The sequence below is a fragment of the Pseudophryne corroboree genome, chromosome 9 (assembly GCF_028390025.1).
Source record: "Pseudophryne corroboree isolate aPseCor3 chromosome 9, aPseCor3.hap2, whole genome shotgun sequence".
Lineage (NCBI taxonomy): Eukaryota > Metazoa > Chordata > Amphibia > Anura > Myobatrachidae > Pseudophryne > Pseudophryne corroboree.
The window spans coordinates 167,819,316-167,838,856 of NC_086452.1; the positions used below are offsets into that span (position 1 = coordinate 167,819,316).

Below are 19,541 nucleotides of genomic sequence, written 5' to 3' on the forward strand. Positions count from 1 at the left end.
CGCCACCTAATTACTAAAGGTAATAGTTGGTGGCGGGGATAGTAAAGCAACTGTCCCGCTGGCCTAGCTCCTCCCCCTTGGGTCGTGGCTCCTCCCCCTGACAGAAGAGGTCCCTTAGTCCACTTGGATCTGTACGCCTGGCGTGCATGCGCGGTGCGCGAGTTACTGCGATGAGGTCATCACATCGCTCAGCTGAGCAGCCATTGGTGGTGATTTACCCAGTGCCGAGCGGTGCCCTGTGCGCATGTGCAGTAGGTAACAATAGGCCGACTATTGTAGCTGACCGCGTCCCCTGCACCACGTGACCGTACTCTATATAAGGAGAAGCGCGGTGCCTGCTGGTTCGTAGCCTCACTGGTATCTCTGTTTGCGGACGCTGTAATAATGGCGTCGACGAGTCGGTGAGTGACCCGTCGCTTTATATTATCGCCGGGCTCACCTGTAGTTCTCTGTATAAAGTCCGGGGACGGCCAGCCGCTGCGCCTCCCTCCGGTAGGGTAGTGGGCGCTGCACGGGCTTTCCCCTTGCTGCGGAACTCTGTCTTTGTGTCCCTGTAATCGCAGGTGGTGTGGGCTTCTACCATGGCATCGCACGGAGACATCACCCCCAGGTTACAGGTCTTTTGCCGGTGCCTGCCCTGCTAGTGGATAGTTACAAGTTGGGCATGCTTTAACTTGTGGTTCAACAGAAGTAGAGAAGCCGCTGGCTGCCTGTTCGATACGTTATGTTTGCAGTTAAATTGTTGACATATGGTATGTAGATTACATAAATGTCAACATGTACTGTATGTCGATTAGGTACAGGTTTACAATGCTGACATCTGACCCTAATGTTGGTGTGGTGAATGCAGTACCAGACTGCTGGAGTATAGTGTGTGCACACACTATGCTGTATAGGGCACTGTAGTATATACTGTATAGGGCGCTGTAGTCCTAGGATGCTGGAGCATAGTGTATGCACACTATGCTGTATAGGGCACTGTAGTCCCAGAGTGTTGTATAGTATGCTGTAAAGGGCACTGTAGTCCCAGGCTGCTGGAGCGTAGTGTGTGCAGTGTGCACACTATGCTGTATAGTATACTGTATAATCTATGCTGATTTTGCCCAGCTAGTTCTGATTTGAATATCACCATCCCATCAATCGGATTTTGTAATGATTTTATTAAATTATTTTGGAGTGGTCAGTGACTGCTGTGGGTAAGGTGTTACTATTTAGTGTGGTAAAACTCACACTTGAGCTTGGGTTTTAATTTTTTTGCTGAGATGTTCTAACCGGTTTACATTTGGTGATGTGGAAGAGGGGGCTTGTATTACATAGTCATATTACACAATGACCTTTATTAATAAAATACATTCTTACTATATAGTAATATGATTTCCATCAATCACAGTGAGCCTGTAGACATCCATGGAGTCTGAAAATTATATTTTATTGGGCAATTAAATTGTTGCTTCCATCAGGTGTGAGTGCCACTGGCGCCCACATTTCTGCAAGGGCAGCAATTCCCAGCATTTATGCCAGTGACCCTCGTTCCTTCATGAATTGACCCAGAAAATTCAATGCGGTAGGTTTGGCAGGGCCAATTTGGTGTTAGAAACTGGTAATGATCGGGTATCCTGGAACGCTCATATTACAGTTCTAAATTATAAAGGGTTCAAACGTGAATATTTGAAAGTGTTATTGCATAATAAAACTATATACAGCCATTTACTAGTTTGCCAGCATATATCTGTATTCATCACATTTGATACTCCTGTTTTAGATACTGTTAGGTTGTCTGCAGGTTGTATGTTTCTGTGTGTTATAAGTATGTGTGCATGTATATGGTGCACTATGTAGTAGCACTAGCAATTTAGAATAATTTTTGGTTTATTAATGAGGATTCAGTTAGTCCTGTCAACTGCTTTAGCTATATAGGGGTGTATATAGATTAAATATCCCACATACAGATGTAACCATGCCCATTGGGCTCTATTCAATTCAGCATGAATTTAACAGTGCTGGGAAGGTTATTCAGGAGCTATTCAATTCAGCGCGCTGTTATGTAGGAGATGGTCTGTTCTCGCGCCTTAAGCATGAAATTTAGTCGTAAGAACAGATGCGGTTTCTGGCGCACTAGGGGCAGAAAACAGCATAACGCCAGTAGTTCTGTTTGATTTTTTTGCAGAAATCTTCATCTCCAGCATAATATCGCGCTGAATTGAATAGCTCCGGTATCTGGTGCTCTTAAAGTCGCTCTGAATTGAATCAATCCCATTGTAGCTGTGATGCGGTCTCACGTGCACTTCCAGCGTGCCTTAGTATGCTTAGTTGGGCCTTTTGGTGCTCAGTCAGTTGTCAATGGGGTGTGATTAAGGCACATACTGTTGTGCGCATCGTGCCAAACGAGTGTGGCTACATCTGTATATCTACTTTATACATGGGTCAATTCAGCGAAGATTGAATAGCGCCGAGAAGGAGCTCCCGGTGCTATTAAATTCAGTGCCCTGTTATGCCGGAGAAGGCTGGTTCTCACAGACTAAACAGGGTGTTTAGTTGCAAGAGCCGGCATTCTCTGACTTAAGTGCCCGGCATGATGTGGTTTCTGATGCGCTAAGGGCAGAAAACATTGCATCAGTACTTTTGTCAGATTTCTTTAATGTTTGGTTTGTTTCTGTTTTTTAGTTAAGAGTTGCTTTTTGTGTATTAATCCCAGAGACTGTCATTAGATTTACATGATGAGATATTAAGTTTTAGACATTGCATGTTCATGAACTACATACATTTCTGGTCTGAATGTTATCTAGGCAGCCTTTCCTTGTAACTGGCCATTAAATCCTCTCAATTGTTTTGGGTATGTTTTACAGAGCATGTGAGTACTATAGAATTTAGGAGTCGGCAGGAACTTTTTGAGAGCTAGGGAACATGTGCGCCCATAGACATTAATAGAAACAACTCACAAAAGTTAAGCATAAGCAGTAACTTTTTATTTTAGGTGTGTTGGTTACCTAGCAGCTGGTGCTTGTCTAGCCTTGACCTGTTTCAAGTATGCTAGCCATCCCATGTGATTGACTGTTCGTAGTCTTTCTAAAGAAATAATACACATGTCTGTGGTTTTAGGGGACAAAGTATCAAATGAATGTCTTGTTTAAGCTGTACAATGGGCTGATGCCTAATCATGTGACTTGTGTGGTTAGAGTTCTCCACACCAGCATGTGAGCAAAACACATTTCTGTACTTACTATAAATACTTTGTATAAAGGAGGAACAATGGCTTACATTTGAAATTGAGATGCTAGATGCAGTTGTTTTAATTTGCCATACCAGCAGTGCTTGGATGCCTTACTTTGCGATTGAATTGTTTTCCCCTGCTGCTACCACTAGGAGGTGCAAAATGGCAACATTCAACTGTTGATCTATTGTTGCTCTGTTCGGGAGCCCATTAGCCGTGGGAAAGACATTTCTTCTCGACGCCTCGAAGTGTGTGAAAATATCTGTGGTTTAGGCCAGAGGTTCCCAAACTGTGTGCCGTGGCTCCCTGGGGTGCCTCGGGACACTTGCAGGGGTGCCCTGGGTTGGTGGTCCAGGACCAATTCAAATTATTTATGGTCAATATAATAGGCAAAACCAGTGCTGGTGGCTGCCAGTCATAAAATGTGGCCAAACAGAAGCAAATCTTGTCCCTCACCACACAACTGACCCTAAGGATGACATATAAATGCAATCTACTTAATGTAATATTTCTTTCTAAATTTCTCTAAGAAATTTTTGGTCTAGGGGTGCTGTGAAAAAATTTCTGATATTCTAGGGCGCCGTGATTCAAAAAAGTTTGGAAACCACTGGTTTAGGCTCTTAAACGGGAGTTCAAGCGCACTAACCAGGACTTTAGACTGGATTAGCCACTATATGCGCGGCTAAACACCTCCGTTTTGGGCACATTTTAATCGCACCCTTTGATAAACGGTCTATAGTGTATAGCAGGCCTGGCCAACCTGTGGCTCTCCAGCTGTTGTGAAACTACAAGTCCCATCATGCCTTGCCACAGTTTTGCTATTAGGGAATGATAAAACTGTGGCTGGGCATGCTGGGATGTGTAGTTTCACTACATCTGGAGAGCCACAGGTTGGCCAGGCCTGGTGTATAGCATCCCTCTTCCACTCCTTTCACTTACCTTAGTCACACAGAGGTGGTCATAAAGGGTTTGTCTGCAGACACGTTGTCCAGTTGTCTCCCTGGCTTAGCTGCAATAGAAGAGCTAGAGTCCTGAGTCGACGACTATCAGTCAGTGATTGGCTGGGAGCATGCTGCACAGTGGTGTCATCGCGCAGCAGAATTCCAGCCCATCAGTGACTGAGAGCAGGTGTATCATGGATTCCACCTATTCTGCAGGAAGCTGGGAAAGCTTGAGATGACCAGATAATGCGACTGGAACAGAGAATGTAAATACAGGTTGAGTATCCCATATACAAATATTCAGAAATACGGAATTTTTTGAGTAGGACTGAGATAGTGAAACCTTTGTTTTCTGATGGCTCAATGTACACAAACTTGTTTAATACAGTTATTAAAAATATTGTATTGACCTTCAGGCTGTGTGTATAAGGTGTATATAAAACATAAATACATTTCTCTATCGTCCTAGTGGATGCTGGGGTTCCTGAAAGGACCATGGGGAATAGCGGCTCCGCAGGAGACAGGGCACAAAAAGTAAAGCTTTTCCAGATCAGGTGGTGTGCACTGGCTCCTCCCCCTATGACCCTCCTCCAGACTCCAGTTAGATTTTTGTGCCCGGCCGAGAAGGGTGCAATCTAGGTGGCTCTCCTAAAGAGCTGCTTAGAAAAAGTTTAGCTAGGTTTTTTATTTTACAGTGATTCCTGCTGGCAACAGGATCACTGCAGCGAGGGACTGAGGGGAGAAGGAGTCAACTCACCTGCGTGCAGGATGGATTGGCTTCTTGGCTACTGGACATCAAGCTCCAGAGGGACGATCACAGGTACAGCCTGGATGGTCACCGGAGCCGCGCCGCCGGCCCCCTTGCAGATGCTGAAGTCAGAAGAGGTCCAGAATCGGCGGCTGAAGACTCCTGCAGTCTTCTAAAGGTAGCGCACAGCACTGCAGCTGTGCGCCATTTTCCTCTCAGCACACTTCACACGGCAGTCACTGAGGGTGCAGGGCGCTGGGAGGGGGGCGCCCTGGGAGGCAAATGTAACCTATATAAAGGCTAAAAATACCTCACATATAGCCCCCAGAGGCTATATGGAGATATTTAACCCCTGCCTGATTTCTCTAAATAGCGGGAGACGAGCCCGCCAGAAAAGGGGCGGGGCCTATCTCCTCAGCACACGGCGCCATTTCCTCTCACAGCTCCGCTGGTCAGGACGGCTCCCAAGTCTCTCCCCTGCACTGCACTACAGAAACAGGGTAAAACAGAGAGGGGGGGCAAATTTATGGCGATATTTTGATATAACAAAGCAGCTATAAGGGAGCACTTATTATAAGGCTATCCCTGATATATATATATATAGCGCTTTTGGTGTGTGCTGGCAAACTCTCCCTCTGTCTCCCCAAAGGGCTAGTGGGTCCTGTCTTCGTTAGGAGCATTCCCTGTGTGTCTGCTGTGTGTCGGTACGTGTGTGTCGACATGTATGAGGACGATATTGGCGTGGAGGCGGAGCAATTGCCAAATATGAGGATGTCACCCCCTAGGGAGTCGACACCAGAATGGATGCCTTTATTTATGGAACTACGGGATAGTGTCAACACGCTAAAGCAGTCGTTTGACGACATGAGACGGCCGGACAATCAATTAGTGCCTGTCCAGGCGACTCAAACACCGTCAGGGGCTGTGAAACGCCCTTTGCCTCAGTCGGTCGACACAGACCCAGACACAGGCGATGACTCCAGTGGTGACGGTGACGAATCAACCGTATTTTCCAGTAGGGCCACACGTTATATGATTTTGGCAATGAAGGAGGCGTTACATTTAGCTGATACTACAGGTACCACTAAACAGGGTATTATGTGGGGTGTGAAAAAACTACCTATAGTTTTTCCTGAATCAGAAGAATTAAATGACGTGTGTAATGAAGCGTGGGTTGCCCCTGATAAAAAGCTGATAATTTCAAAGAAATTATTGGCATTATACCCTTTCCCGCCAGAGATTAGGGAGCGCTGGGAAACACCTCCTAGGGTGGACAAGGCGCTAACACGCTTATCTAAACAAGTGGCGTTACCCTCTCCTGAGACGGCCGCACTTAAAGATCCATCAGATAGGAGGATGGAAAATATCCAAAAAAGTATATACACACATGCAGGTGTTATACTACGACCAGCTATAGCGACTGCCTGGATGTGCAGTGCTGGGGTAGTTTGGTCAGAGTCCCTGATTGAAAATATTGATACCCTGGACAGGGACAATATTTTACTGTCGTTAGAACAAATAAAGGATGCATTTCTTTATATGCGTGATGCACAGAGGGATATCTGCACACTGGCATCACGGGTAAGTGCTATGTCCATTTCGGCCAGAAGAACTTTATGGACGCGACAGTGGACAGGCGATGCGGACTCAAAACGGCATATGGAAGTTTTGCAGTATAAAGGGGAGGAGTTATTTGGAGTCGGTCTATCAGATTTGGTGGCCACGGCTACAGCCGGGAAATCCACCTTTCTACCTCAAGTCACTCCCCAACAGAAAAAGGCACCGACCTTTCAACCGCAGCCCTTTCGTTCCTTTAAAAATAAGAGAGCAAAGGGCTATTCATATCTGCCACGAGGCAGAGGTCGAGGGAAGAGACAGCAACAGGCAGCTCCTTCCCAGGAACAGAAGCCCTCCCCGGCTTCTACAAAAGCCTCAGCAGGACGCTGGGGCTTCTCAAGCGGACTCGGGGACGGTGGGGGGTCGTCTCAAAAATTACAGCGCGCAGTGGGCTCACTCGCAAGTAGATCCCTGGATCCTGCAGATAATATCTCAGGGGTACAGGTTGGAATTAGAGACAGATCCACCTCGCCGTTTCCTGAAGTCTGCTTTACCAACGTCCCCCTCCGAAAGGGAGACGGTTTTGGAAGCCATTCACAAGCTGTACTCTCAGCAGGTGATAGTCAAGGTACCTCTTCTACAACAAGGGAAGGGGTATTATTCCACTCTTTTTGTGGTACCGAAGCCGGATGGCTCGGTAAGGCCTATTCTAAATCTGAAGTCCTTGAACCTGTACATAAAGAAGTTCAAGTTCAAGATGGAGTCACTCAGAGCAGTGATAGCGAACCTGGAAGAGGGGGACTTTATGGTATCCTTGGACATCAAGGATGCGTATCTCCACGTTCCAATTTACCCCTCACACCAGGGGTACCTCAGGTTCGTTGTACAAAACTGTCACTATCAGTTTCAGACGCTGCCGTTTGGATTGTCCACGGCACCTCGGGTCTTTACAAAGGTAATGGCCGAGATGATGATTCTTCTTCGAAGAAAAGGCGTATTAATTATCCCATAATTGGACGATCTCCTAATAAGGGCAAGGTCCAGAGAACAGCTAGAGATGGGATTAGCACTGTCTCAAGAAGTGCTAAAACAGCACGGGTGGATTCTGAATATTCCAAAATCCCAGTTAATGCCGACAACTCGTCTGCTGTTCCTAGGGATGATTCTGGACACGGTTCAGAAAAAGGTTTTTCTCCCGGAGGAAAAAGCCAAGGAGTTATCCGAGCTTGTCAGGAACCTCCTAAAACCAGGAAAGGTGTCTGTACATCAATGCACAAGAGTCCTGGGAAAAATGGTGGCTTCTTACGAAGCAATTCCATTCGGCAGATTCCACGCAAGAATTTTCCAAAGGGATCTGTTGGACAAATGGTCAGGGTCGCATCTTCAGATGCACCTACGGATAACCCTGTCTCCAAGGACAAGGGTGTCTCTTCTGTGGTGGTTGCAGAGTCCTCATCTATTGGAGGGCCGCAGATTCGGCATACAGGATTGGATCCTGGTGACCACGGACGCCAGCCTGAGAGGCTGGGGAGCAGTCACACAAGGAAGAAACTTCCAGGGAGTATGGACGAGCCTGGAAACGTCTCTTCACATAAACATATTGGAACTAAGAGCAATATACAATGCTCTAAGCCAGGCAGAACCTCTGCTTCAAGGAAAACCGGTGTTGATCCAGTCGGACAACATCACGGCAGTCGCCCATGTGAACAGACAGGGCGGCACAAGAAGCAGGAGTGCAATGGCAGAAGCTGCAAGGATTCTTCGCTGGGCAGAGAATCATGTGATAGCACTGTCAGCAGTGTTCATCCCGGGAGTGGACAACTGGGAAGCAGACTTCCTCAGCAGACACGATCTTCACCCGGGAGAGTGGGGACTTCATCCAGAAGTCTTCCACATGCTGGTAACCCGTTGGGAAAGACCAATGGTGGACATGATGGCGTCTCGCCTCAACAAAAAACTGGACAGGTATTGCGCCAGGTCAAGAGATCCGCAGGCAATAGCTGTGGACGCGCTGGTAACGCCTTGGGTGTACCAGTCGGTGTATGTGTTTCCTCCTCTGCCTCTCATACCAAAAGTATTGAGAATTATACGGCAAAGAGGCGTGAGAACGATACTAGTGGTTCCGGATTGGCCAAGAAGGACTTGGTACCCGGAACTTCAAGAGATGATCACGGAAGATCCGTGGCCTCTACCTCTAAGGAGGGACTTGCTTCAGCAGGGTCCCTGTCTGTTTCAAGACTTACCGCGGCTGCGTTTGACGGCATGGCGGTTGAACGCCGGATCCTAAAGGAAAAAGGCATGCCGGAAGAAGTCATTCCTACTTTGATTAAAGCGAGGAAGGAAGTAACCGTGCAACATTATCACCGAATTTGGCGAAAATATGTTGCGTGGTGCGAAGATCGGAGTGCTCCGACGGAGGAATTTCAACTGGGTCGATTCCTACATTTCCTGCAATCAGGATTGTCTATGGGTCTCAAATTGGGATCTATTAAGGTTCAAATTTCGGCCCTGTCGATTTTCTTTCAAAAAGAATTGGCTTCAGTCCCTGAAGTCCAGACCTTTGTTAAGGGAGTGCTGCATATACAGCCGCCTGTGGTGCCTCCAGTGGCACCGTGGGATCTCAATGTGGTTTTGGAATTTCTAAAATCTCATTGGTTTGAACCACTAAAAAAGGTGGATTTGAAATATCTCACATGGAAAGTGACCATGCTTCTAGCCCTGGCTTCGGCCAGGAGAGTGTCAGAACTGGCAGCTTTATCTTACAAAAGCCCATATCTGATTTTCCATTCGGACAGGGCAGAACTGCGGACTCGTCCGCATTTTCTCCCTAAGGTGGTGTCAGCATTTCATCTGAACCAGCCTATTGTAGTGCCTGCGGCTACAAGTGACTTGGAGGACTCCAAGTTACTGGACGTTGTCAGAGCATTAAAAATATATATTGCAAGGACAGCTGGAGTCAGAAAATCTGACTCGTTGTTTATATTGTATGCACCCAACAAGATGGGTGCTCCTGCGTCTAAGCAGACGATTGCTCGTTGGATCTGTAGCACAATCCAACTTGCACATTCTGTGGCAGGCCTGCCACAGCCTAAATCTGTAAAGGCCCACTCCACAAGGAAGGTGGGCTCATCTTGGGCGGCTGCCCGAGGGGTCTCGGCATTACAACTCTGCCGAGCAGCTACGTGGTCAGGGGAGAACACGTTTGTAAAATTTTACAAATTTGATACTCTGGCTAAGGAGGACCTGGAGTTCTCTCATTCGGTGCTGCAGAGTCATCCGCACTCTCCCGCCCGTTTGGGAGCTTTGGTATAATCCCCATGGTCCTTTCAGGAACCCCAGCATCCACTAGGACGATAGAGAAAATAAGATTTTACTTACCGATAAATCTATTTCTCGGAGTCCGTAGTGGATGCTGGGCGCCCATCCCAAGTGCGGATTATCTGCAATAATTGTACATAGTTATTGTTAACTAATTCGGGTTATTGTTGAAGGAAGCCATCTTTCAGAGGCTCCGCTGTTATCATACTGTTAACTGGGTTTAGATCACAAGTTGTACGGTGTGATTGGTGTGGCTGGTATGAGTCTTACCCGGGATTCAAAATCCTCCCTTATTGTGTACGCTCGTCTGGGCACAGTACCTAACTGGAGTCTGGAGGAGGGTCATAGGGGGAGGAGCCAGTGCACACCACCTGATCTGGAAAAGCTTTACTTTTTGTGCCCTGTCTCCTGCGGAGCCGCTATTCCCCATGGTCCTTTCAGGAACCCCAGCATCCACTACGGACTCCGAGAAATAGATTTATCGGTAAGTAAAATCTTATTTTATTTAATGCACAAAGTTATTAAAAATATTGGTTAAAATGACCTTCAGTCTGTGTGTATAAGGTGTATATGAAACATAAATGCATTCTGTGCTTAGACTTAGGTCCCATCACCATGATATCTCATTATGATATGCAGTTATTCCAAAATATGAAAAAATCAAGCATTTTGGATAAGGGATACTCAACCTGTATTACACTGCCCCTAACCCAATCCAGTGTGTTTTGAATTTCATAATACCTGGGATTTTTGGGACTCGAAAACATTTTGGTTTCCAGAATTGGCTTCCCTAAGTTTCTACTGTCAACACCTAGTTAATGTTTGCTTCTGTTTTAAGATTCATATGTAAATTTAAGATGGCATATAGAGTGGGGGGGGGGTTAATTCTGCATGATTGTTGCAGTGTGCGGTTTTAGAACACCACATTACATCTGCCGTCTTTGTAAGTTTTCCCTTACATCCCATAGAGGGGGTTCACTACGATCTGCCGGCGACCAGCATACCGGCGCCGGGAGGCCGGCCGCCGGCTTACCGACAGTGTGGCGAGCGCAAATGAGCCCCTTGCGGGCTCGCTGCGCTCGCCACGCTACGGGCACGGTGGCGCGCTACGCGCTCCACACTATTTTATTCTCCCTCCAGGGGGGTCGTGGACCCCCACGAGGCAGAATAAGTGTCGGTATGCCGGCTGTCGGGCTCCCGGCACCGGTATGCTGGTTGCCGGGAGCCTGACCGCCGGCATACTGAAGACCACCCCATAGAGGTGCAAGGGAAAACTTGTTATGTCAGCAGGATATGTGTGAGGCATCACTGTGATGCTCCCTGCCACTTCACATTGAATCTGCTTTATAAATGTGTTTAAACAGTACTATGAGGGATAGACCAGAAGTTCTTAAAGGCAGTCCTTAAAGCACACCAACGGTTCAGCTTTTAAGTTTATCCATGCTTGGCTACAGGTGACTTAATTAACATCTGAGTCAACTTGATTTAACAGTCTGTGGGTTATACCTGAAAGGTGGACCGTTGGGATAGACTACTGTACATCCTTTAAATCTCCCTCTGACAATATTAATGCATCTAAAGCTGCACTTTTGTGTTTCCAGTAGGTGATGTCGTGACCAGGGCTTCCCTATAGGAGAAGCTCTAACTGTAATGAAAGTACTGTATGTGGAGTGTCCAGAGATTGATTCTTAACCTCTTAACTGACAAATTTTCCCTTCAAAACTATATGTACAAGTGTGTGTATGTATGCGTGTGTGTGTGTGTATATATATATATATATATATATATATATATATATATATATATCTATATATATATATATATATATCAAAAAACAAATTTAAAGGACCCTTATTTATGCGCTAGTTATTTTATAGCTCACCACTGAGAAATGCCCACTGTCAGCTAGGGCATTAAGTTTAAAGGTACAGAAGAAAAAGGTTTCTCTTGGGAGCTAGATCACATCAGAGTTCACTTTGAAATACATTTATTTTAAAAGTTAACATTGAATGTTATAACAATACATAAAAATCCAATAAAACATATAATTGACTTTATACCATAGATGGAGAATACAAACTAATTGTCTATTGACATAAGTGATAGTTATTTCTACCAATGTGTTCAGAAGTACGTTCAACTTCACAATTGCGCGAATACCCAACGCGTTTCGTCCACACGGGACTTCATCAGGGGTCGTGAGCGGTGTAGTCAAGAGTTTGTGAATCTCTGAGTCCCAACCAGCTTTTTGCCGTGGGTATGAAGGATCTAAAAATGTCACCAGCAAAATTAATATTAGTTTACGGTGACTATGTGCATATATGGCAATGGTTAGAAACAACAAAAATGGAGGGGAGGAACATATATAATTGGATAATGGGGGAATAATTCTCTCAATTAGGAGTTGAGGATGGCTCTTAATTAATCACCATTAGATCAATATTATAAATTCATTATCATAAACTCTATTCAGGAGGTTATTAGAGATACTATAAATACATACATCACAAATTATCAGAAATAATTACTTACTTTATAGCATTCGTATTTACCATATATAATTCGTCAATATATAAAATAATGCAATTGCTGTGACAGTAACCTATGAGTTGAAAATATGAAAATATATGTAATAAAAATTATATATGAATACATATACACTGTATGGAATATGATTAAATAATACATTCTCCAAATGGTTATACTTCACAACAACCCTAATGTATACAACTTATTTATATTTTTGATAAGGGACCATGTTGACTGCAATGGTACAGTGGAGGTTGAAAAATGTACCAGGTACACTCAATAATAACACCTGATACCATATCAAAATTTATATCAAACCTAATGATTATAGTTGATTAACATCTGGTGATTCCCTTTTAGTAACAGAACCACATTTATTGTTCTTAAATGGTGCGGTATCTGGCTTAACCAATAGTGAAATTTAATCATTATCCCCTTTCATGTATACATTTACAATTCATACAGATAGAAAATTTGAGATATACTGCTAAATCTTCATGATTGGAGGTACAAATTAACTGATTTGACATTGAAATTTAATATTTAATATTTAATATAATTCCACATTAGGCTCACCTTTGGGATGTGTTAAGAACAGTTCTTAATTTGAATAAGAATGAGTCTATATACGCATTTCCTAAAAGATAAAACATAAACCACTTCATAAATGGAGTTTAACTTACTAAATTTAGAGAAGAAGTCCATTAATAAGGTACTCACCCTTAGTGCTATCTCAGGAATCCTATTCACAGCTATAACTAAGGGTGTGTATGGGAACTGGTATATATACCACCCACCCTATGACATCACTTCCTATTACTAATTAAGCCTTTTTCTTTAATTTCATGCTTATATTAGCATTATTAACATCTCCCAGACTATCAACTAGTAACCCTTCCATGATATATCTTATTCAGGGAGTAAATTTATTAGGTTAAGTAGCTGTATAGTGGTGGTAAACGATTTGCGTTCCACCACCACTAGCGGCGTGCGTTTCACGGCCGCTACTTCCGGTTTCACAGCCGCTACTTCCGGTTCCGGCGTGCGTTCCACAGACGCTACTTCCGGTTCCGGTTTGCGTTCCAACACCCGCTTTTTCGGACTAAGATGAAATTACTTAACTCCAGCACAGTATCAAGTCTTTAAAGAGCACACTCAAATGCCACAACCGATTTAGGATGTTATATTATGTGTATGTTATAAATTGGATCAACTTTCTTTATTAGTCCATATTAAATTATCGTGAAAATCACCAACTGCCCAACTAACCATACGTTTAGTTGGGCAGTTGGTGATTTTCACGATAATTTAATATGGACTAATAAAGAAAGTTGATCCAATTTATAACATACACATAATATAACATCCTAAATCGGTTGTGGCATTTGAGTGTGCTCTTTAAAGACTTGATACTGTGCTGGAGTTAAGTAATTTCATCTTAGTCCGAAAAAGCGGGTGTTGGAACGCAAACCGGAACCGGAAGTAGCGTCTGTGGAACGCACGCCGGAACCGGAAGTAGCGGCTGTGAAACCGGAAGTAGCGGCCGTGAAACGCACGCCGCTAGTGGTGGTGGAACGCAAATCGTTTACCACCACTATACAGCTACTTAACCTAATAAATTTACTCCCTGAATAAGATATATCATGGAAGGGTTACTAGTTGATAGTCTGGGAGATGTTAATAATGCTAATATAAGCATGAAATTAAAGAAAAAGGCTTAATTAGTAATAGGAAGTGATGTCATAGGGTGGGTGGTATATATACCAGTTCCCATACACACCCTTAGTTATAGCTGTGAATAGGATTCCTGAGATAGCACTAAGGGTGAGTACCTTATTAATGGACTTCTTCTCTAAATTTAGTAAGTTAAACTCCATTTATGAAGTGGTTTATGTTTTATCTTTTAGGAAATGCGTATATAGACTCATTCTTATTCAAATTAAGAACTGTTCTTAACACATCCCAAAGGTGAGCCTAATGTGGAATTATATTAAATATTAAATATTAAATTTCAATGTCAAATCAGTTAATTTGTACCTCCAATCATGAAGATTTAGCAGTATATCTCAAATTTTCTATCTGTATGAATTGTAAATGTATACATGAAAGGGGATAATGATTAAATTTCACTATTGGTTAAGCCAGATACCGCACCATTTAAGAACAATAAATGTGGTTCTGTTACTAAAAGGGAATCACCAGATGTTAATCAACTATAATCATTAGGTTTGATATAAATTTTGATATGGTATCAGGTGTTATTATTGAGTGTACCTGGTACATTTTTCAACCTCCACTGTACCATTGCAGTCAACATGGTCCCTTATCAAAAATATAAATAAGTTGTATACATTAGGGTTGTTGTGAAGTATAACCATTTGCAGAATGTATTATTTAATCATATTCCATACAGTGTATATGTATTCATATATAATTTTTATTACATATATTTTCATATTTTCAACTCATAGGTTACTGTCACAGCAATTGCATTATTTTATATATTGACGAATTATATATGGTAAATACGAATGCTATAAAGTAAGTAATTATTTCTGATAATTTGTGATGTATGTATTTATAGTATCTCTAATAACCTCCTGAATAGAGTTTATGATAATGAATTTATAATATTGATCTAATGGTGATTAATTAAGAGCCATCCTCAACTCCTAATTGAGAGAATTATTCCCCCATTATCCAATTATATATGTTCCTCCCCTCCATTTTTGTTGTTTCTAACCATTGCCATATATGCACATAGTCACCGTAAACTAATATTAATTTTGCTGGTGACATTTTTAGATCCTTCATACCCACGGCAAAAAGCTGGTTGGGACTCAGAGATTCACAAACTCTTGACTACACCGCTCACGACCCCTGATGAAGTCCCGTGTGGACGAAACGCGTTGGGTATTCGCGCAATTGTGAAGTTGAACGTACTTCTGAACACATTGGTAGAAATAACTATCACTTATGTCAATAGACAATTAGTTTGTATTCTCCATCTATGGTATAAAGTCAATTATATGTTTTATTGGATTTTTATGTATTGTTATAACATTCAATGTTAACTTTTAAAATAAATGTATTTCAAAGTGAACTCTGATGTGATCTAGCTCCCAAGAGAAACCTTTTTCTTCTATATATATATATATATATATATATATATATATATATATATATATATGTATATATTTCTCTGACGTCCTAGTGGATGCTGGGAACTCCGTAAGGACCATGGGGAATAGACGGGCTCCGCAGGAGACTGGGCACTCTAAAAGAAAGATTAGGTACTATCTGGTGTGCACTGGCTCCTCCCACTATGACCCTCCTCCAGACCTCGGTTAGATTTCTGTGCCCGGCCGAGCTGGATGCACACTAGGGGCTCTCCTGAGCTCCTAGAAAGAAAGTTTATTTTAGGTTTTTTATTTTACAGTGAGACCTGCTGGCAACAGGCTCACTGCATCGAGGGACTAAGGGGAGAAGAAGCGAACCTACCTGCTTGCAGCTAGCTTGGGCTTCTTAGGCTGCTGGACACCATTAGCTCCAGAGGGATCGACCGCATGGAACTGGCCTTGGTGTTCGTTCCCGGAGCCGCGCCGCCGTCCCCCTTACAGAGCCAGAAGCAAGAAGAGGTCCGGAAAATCGGCGGCAGAAGACATCAGTCTTCACCAAGGTAGCGCACAGCACTGCAGCTGTGCGCCATTGCTCCTCATGCACACTTCACACTCCGGTCACTGAGGGTGCAGGGCGCTGGGGGGGGGCGCGCCCTGAGGGCAATATATGACACCTTGGCTGGCAAATCTACATCATATATAGTCCTAGAGGCTATATAGATGTAAAATTACCCCTGCCAGTATTCCAGAAAAAGCGGGAGAAAGTCAGTTGAAAAAGGGGCGGGGCTTCTCCCTCAGCACACTGGAGCCATTTTCTCTTCACAGTGCAGCTGGAAGACAGCTCCCCAGGCTCTCCCCTGTAGTTTTCAGGCTCAAAGGGTTAAAAAGAGGGGGGGCACAAAATTTAGGCGCAATATTGTATATACAAGCAGCTATTGGGAAAAATTCACTCAATATAGTGTTAATCCCTAAATTATATAGCGCTCTGGTGTGTGCTGGCATACTCTCTCTGTCTCCCCAAAGGGCTGTGTGGGGTCCTGTCCTCAGTCAGAGCATTCCCTGTGTGTGTGCGGTGTGTCGGTACGGCTGTGTCGACACGTTTGATGAGGAGGCTTATGTGATGGCAGAGCAGATGCCAATAAATGTGATGTCGCCCCCTGTGGGGCCGACACCAGAGTGGATGGATAGGTGGAAGGTATAAACCGACAGTGTCAACTCCTTACATAAAAGGCTGGATGACGTAACAGCTATGGGACAGCCGGCGTCTCAGCCCGCGCCTGCCCAGGCGTCTCAAAGGCCATCAGGGGCTCAAAAACGCCCGCTCCCTCAGATGGCAGACACAGATGTCGACACGGAGTCTGACTCCAGTGTCGACGAGGTTGAGACATATACACAATCCACTGGGAACATCCGTTACATGATCCCGGCAATAACAAATGTGTTACACATTTCTGACATTAACCCAAGTACCACTAAAAAAGGGTTTTATGTTTGGGGAGAAAAAGCAGGCTGTGTTTTGTTCCCCCATCAAATGAGTGAATGAAGTGTGAAAAAGCGTGGGTTCCCCCGATAAGAAACTGGTAATTTCTAAAAAGTTACTGATGGCGTACCCTTTCCCGCCAGAGGATAAGTTACGCTGGGAGATATCCCCTAGGGTGGATAAGGCGCTCACACGTTTGTCAAAAAAGGTGGCACTGCCGTCTTAGGATACGGCCACTTTGAAGGTACCTGCTGATAAAAAGCAGGAGGCTATCCTGAAGTCTGTATTTACACACTCGGGTACTAGACTGAGACCTGCAGATAGTGCTGCTGCAGCGTGGTCTGTAACCCTGTCAAACAGGGATACTATTTTGCGAACATAAGACGTCGTCTTATATATGAGGGATGCACAGAGGGATATTTTGCCGGCTGGCATCCAGAATTAATGCAATGTCCATTCTGTCAGGACGGTATTAGAGACCCGACACTGGACAGGTGATGCTGACTTTAAAAGGCACATAGAGCCTTATAAGGGTGAGGAATTGTTTGGGGATGGTCTCTGGGACCTCGTATCCACAGCAACAGCTGGGAAGAAATTTTTTTACCTCAGGTTTCCTCACAGCCTAAGAAAGCACTGTATTATCAGGTACAGTCCTTTAGGCTTCAGAAAAGCAAGCAGGTCAAAGGCGCTTCCTTTCTGCACAGAGACGAGGGAAGAGGGAAAAAGCTGCACCAGTCAGCCAGTTCCCAGAATTGAAAATTCTTCCCCCGCTTCCTCTGAGTCCACCGCATGACGCGGGGGCTCCACAGGCGTAGCCAGGTACGGTGGGGGGCCGCCTCAAAAATTTCAGCGATCAGTGGGCTCGCTCACAGGTGGATCCCTGGATCCTTCAAGTAGTATCTCAGGGGTACAAGCTGGAATTCGAGGAGTCTCCCCCCCCCCCCCCCCCCCCCCCCCCGTTTCCTCAAATCTGCCTTGCTGACAACTCCCTCAGGCAGGGAGGCTGTGCTAGAGGCAATTCACAAGCTGTATTACCAGCAGGTGATAGTCAAGGTGCCCCTACTTCAACAAGGACGGGGTTACTATTCCACACTGTTTGTGGTACCGAAACCGGACGGTTCGGTGAGACCCATTTTAAATTTGAAATCCTTGAACACATACATAAAAAAATTCAAGTTCAAGATGGAATCGCTCAGGGCGGTTATTGCAAGCCTGGAGGAGGGGGAGTACCTCAGATTTGTGGTACAGGATTGCCATTACCAATTCCAAACACTGCCGTTTGGACTGTCCACGGCACCGAGGGTCTTTACCAAGGTAATGGCAGAAATGATGATACTCCTTCGAAAAAAGGGAGTTTTTAATTATCCCGTACTTGGACGATCTCCTTATAAAGGCGAGGTCCAAGGAGCAGTTGTTGGTCGGAGTAGCACTATCTCGGGAAGTGCTACAACAGCACGGATGGATTCTATACATTCCAAAGTCACAGCTGGTTCCTACCACACGCCTACTGTTCCTGGGGATGGTTCTGGACACAGAACAGAAAAAAAAGTGTTTCTCCCGCAGGAGAAAGCCAAGGAGCTGTCATCTCTAGTCAGAGACCTCCTGAAACCAAAACAGGCATCGGTGCATCACTGCACACGAGTCCTGGAAAAAATGGTAGCTTCTTACGAAGCAAAATTCCATTCGGCAGGTTCCATGCAAGAACCTTTCAGTGGGACCTCTTGGACAAGTGGTCGGGATCGCATCTTCAGATGCATCGGCTGATAACCCTGTCTCCAAGGACCAGGGTATCTTTACTGTGGTGGCTGCAGAGTGGTCATCTTCAAGAGGGCCGCAGATTCGGCATACAGGACTGGGTCCTGGTAACCACGGATGCCAGCCTTCGAGGCTGGGGGGCAGTCACACAGGGAAGAAATTTCCAAGGACTTTGGTCAAGTCAGGAGTCGTCCCTACACATAAATATTCTGGAACTGAGGGCCATTTACAATGCCCTAAGTCTGGCAAGGCCTCTGCTTCAAAACCAGCCGGTACTGATCCAATCGGACAACATCACGGTAGTCGCCCATGTAAACCGACAGGGCGGCACAAGAAGCAGGATGGCGATGGTAGAAGCCACAAGGATTCTCCGATGGTCGGAAAATCACGTCTTAGCACTGTCAGCAGTGGACAACTGGGAAGCAGACTTCCTCAGCAGACATGACCTACACCCGGGAGAGTGGGGACTTCATCCAGAAGTCTTCCAACTGTTGGTAAACCGTTGGGAAAGGCCACAGGTGGACATGATGGCGTCCCGCCTAAACAAAAAACTAGATATTGCGCCAGGTCAAGGGACCCTCAGGCAATAGCTGTGGACGCTCTAGTGACACCGTGGGTGTACCAGTCGGTTTATGTATTCCCTCCTCTGCCTCTCATACCAAAGGTACTGAGAATAATAAGAAAACGAGGAGTAAGAACGATACTCGTGGTTCCGGATGGGCCAAGAAGAGCTTGGTACCCAGAACTTGAAGAAATGATATCAGAGGACCCATGGCCTCTACCGCTCAGACAGGATCTGCTACAGCAGGGGCCCTGTCTGTTCCAAGACTTACCGCGGCTGTGTTTAACGGCATGGCGGTTGAATTCCGGATCCTAAAGGAAA

General features: G+C 44.8%; 1 protein-coding gene across 3 annotated transcripts in view; it reads left to right on the forward strand.

The window, feature by feature from the left end:
- Positions 1-296: 296 nt before the first annotated feature.
- Positions 297-19,541, forward strand: part of GTF2B (general transcription factor IIB) — a 108,887-nt gene continuing 89,642 nt past the window's right edge. The window contains exon 1 of one of the 3 annotated variants that reach the window (XM_063939950.1): positions 297-401. In XM_063939950.1, coding sequence (XP_063796020.1) covers positions 385-401 — 17 coding nt within the window. In that variant the 5' untranslated portion in view covers positions 297-384. Of the gene's footprint in view, positions 402-728; positions 753-19,541 lie in introns of those variants that run through there. The other 2 variants (XM_063939949.1, XM_063939951.1) reach the window with 2 other exon arrangements.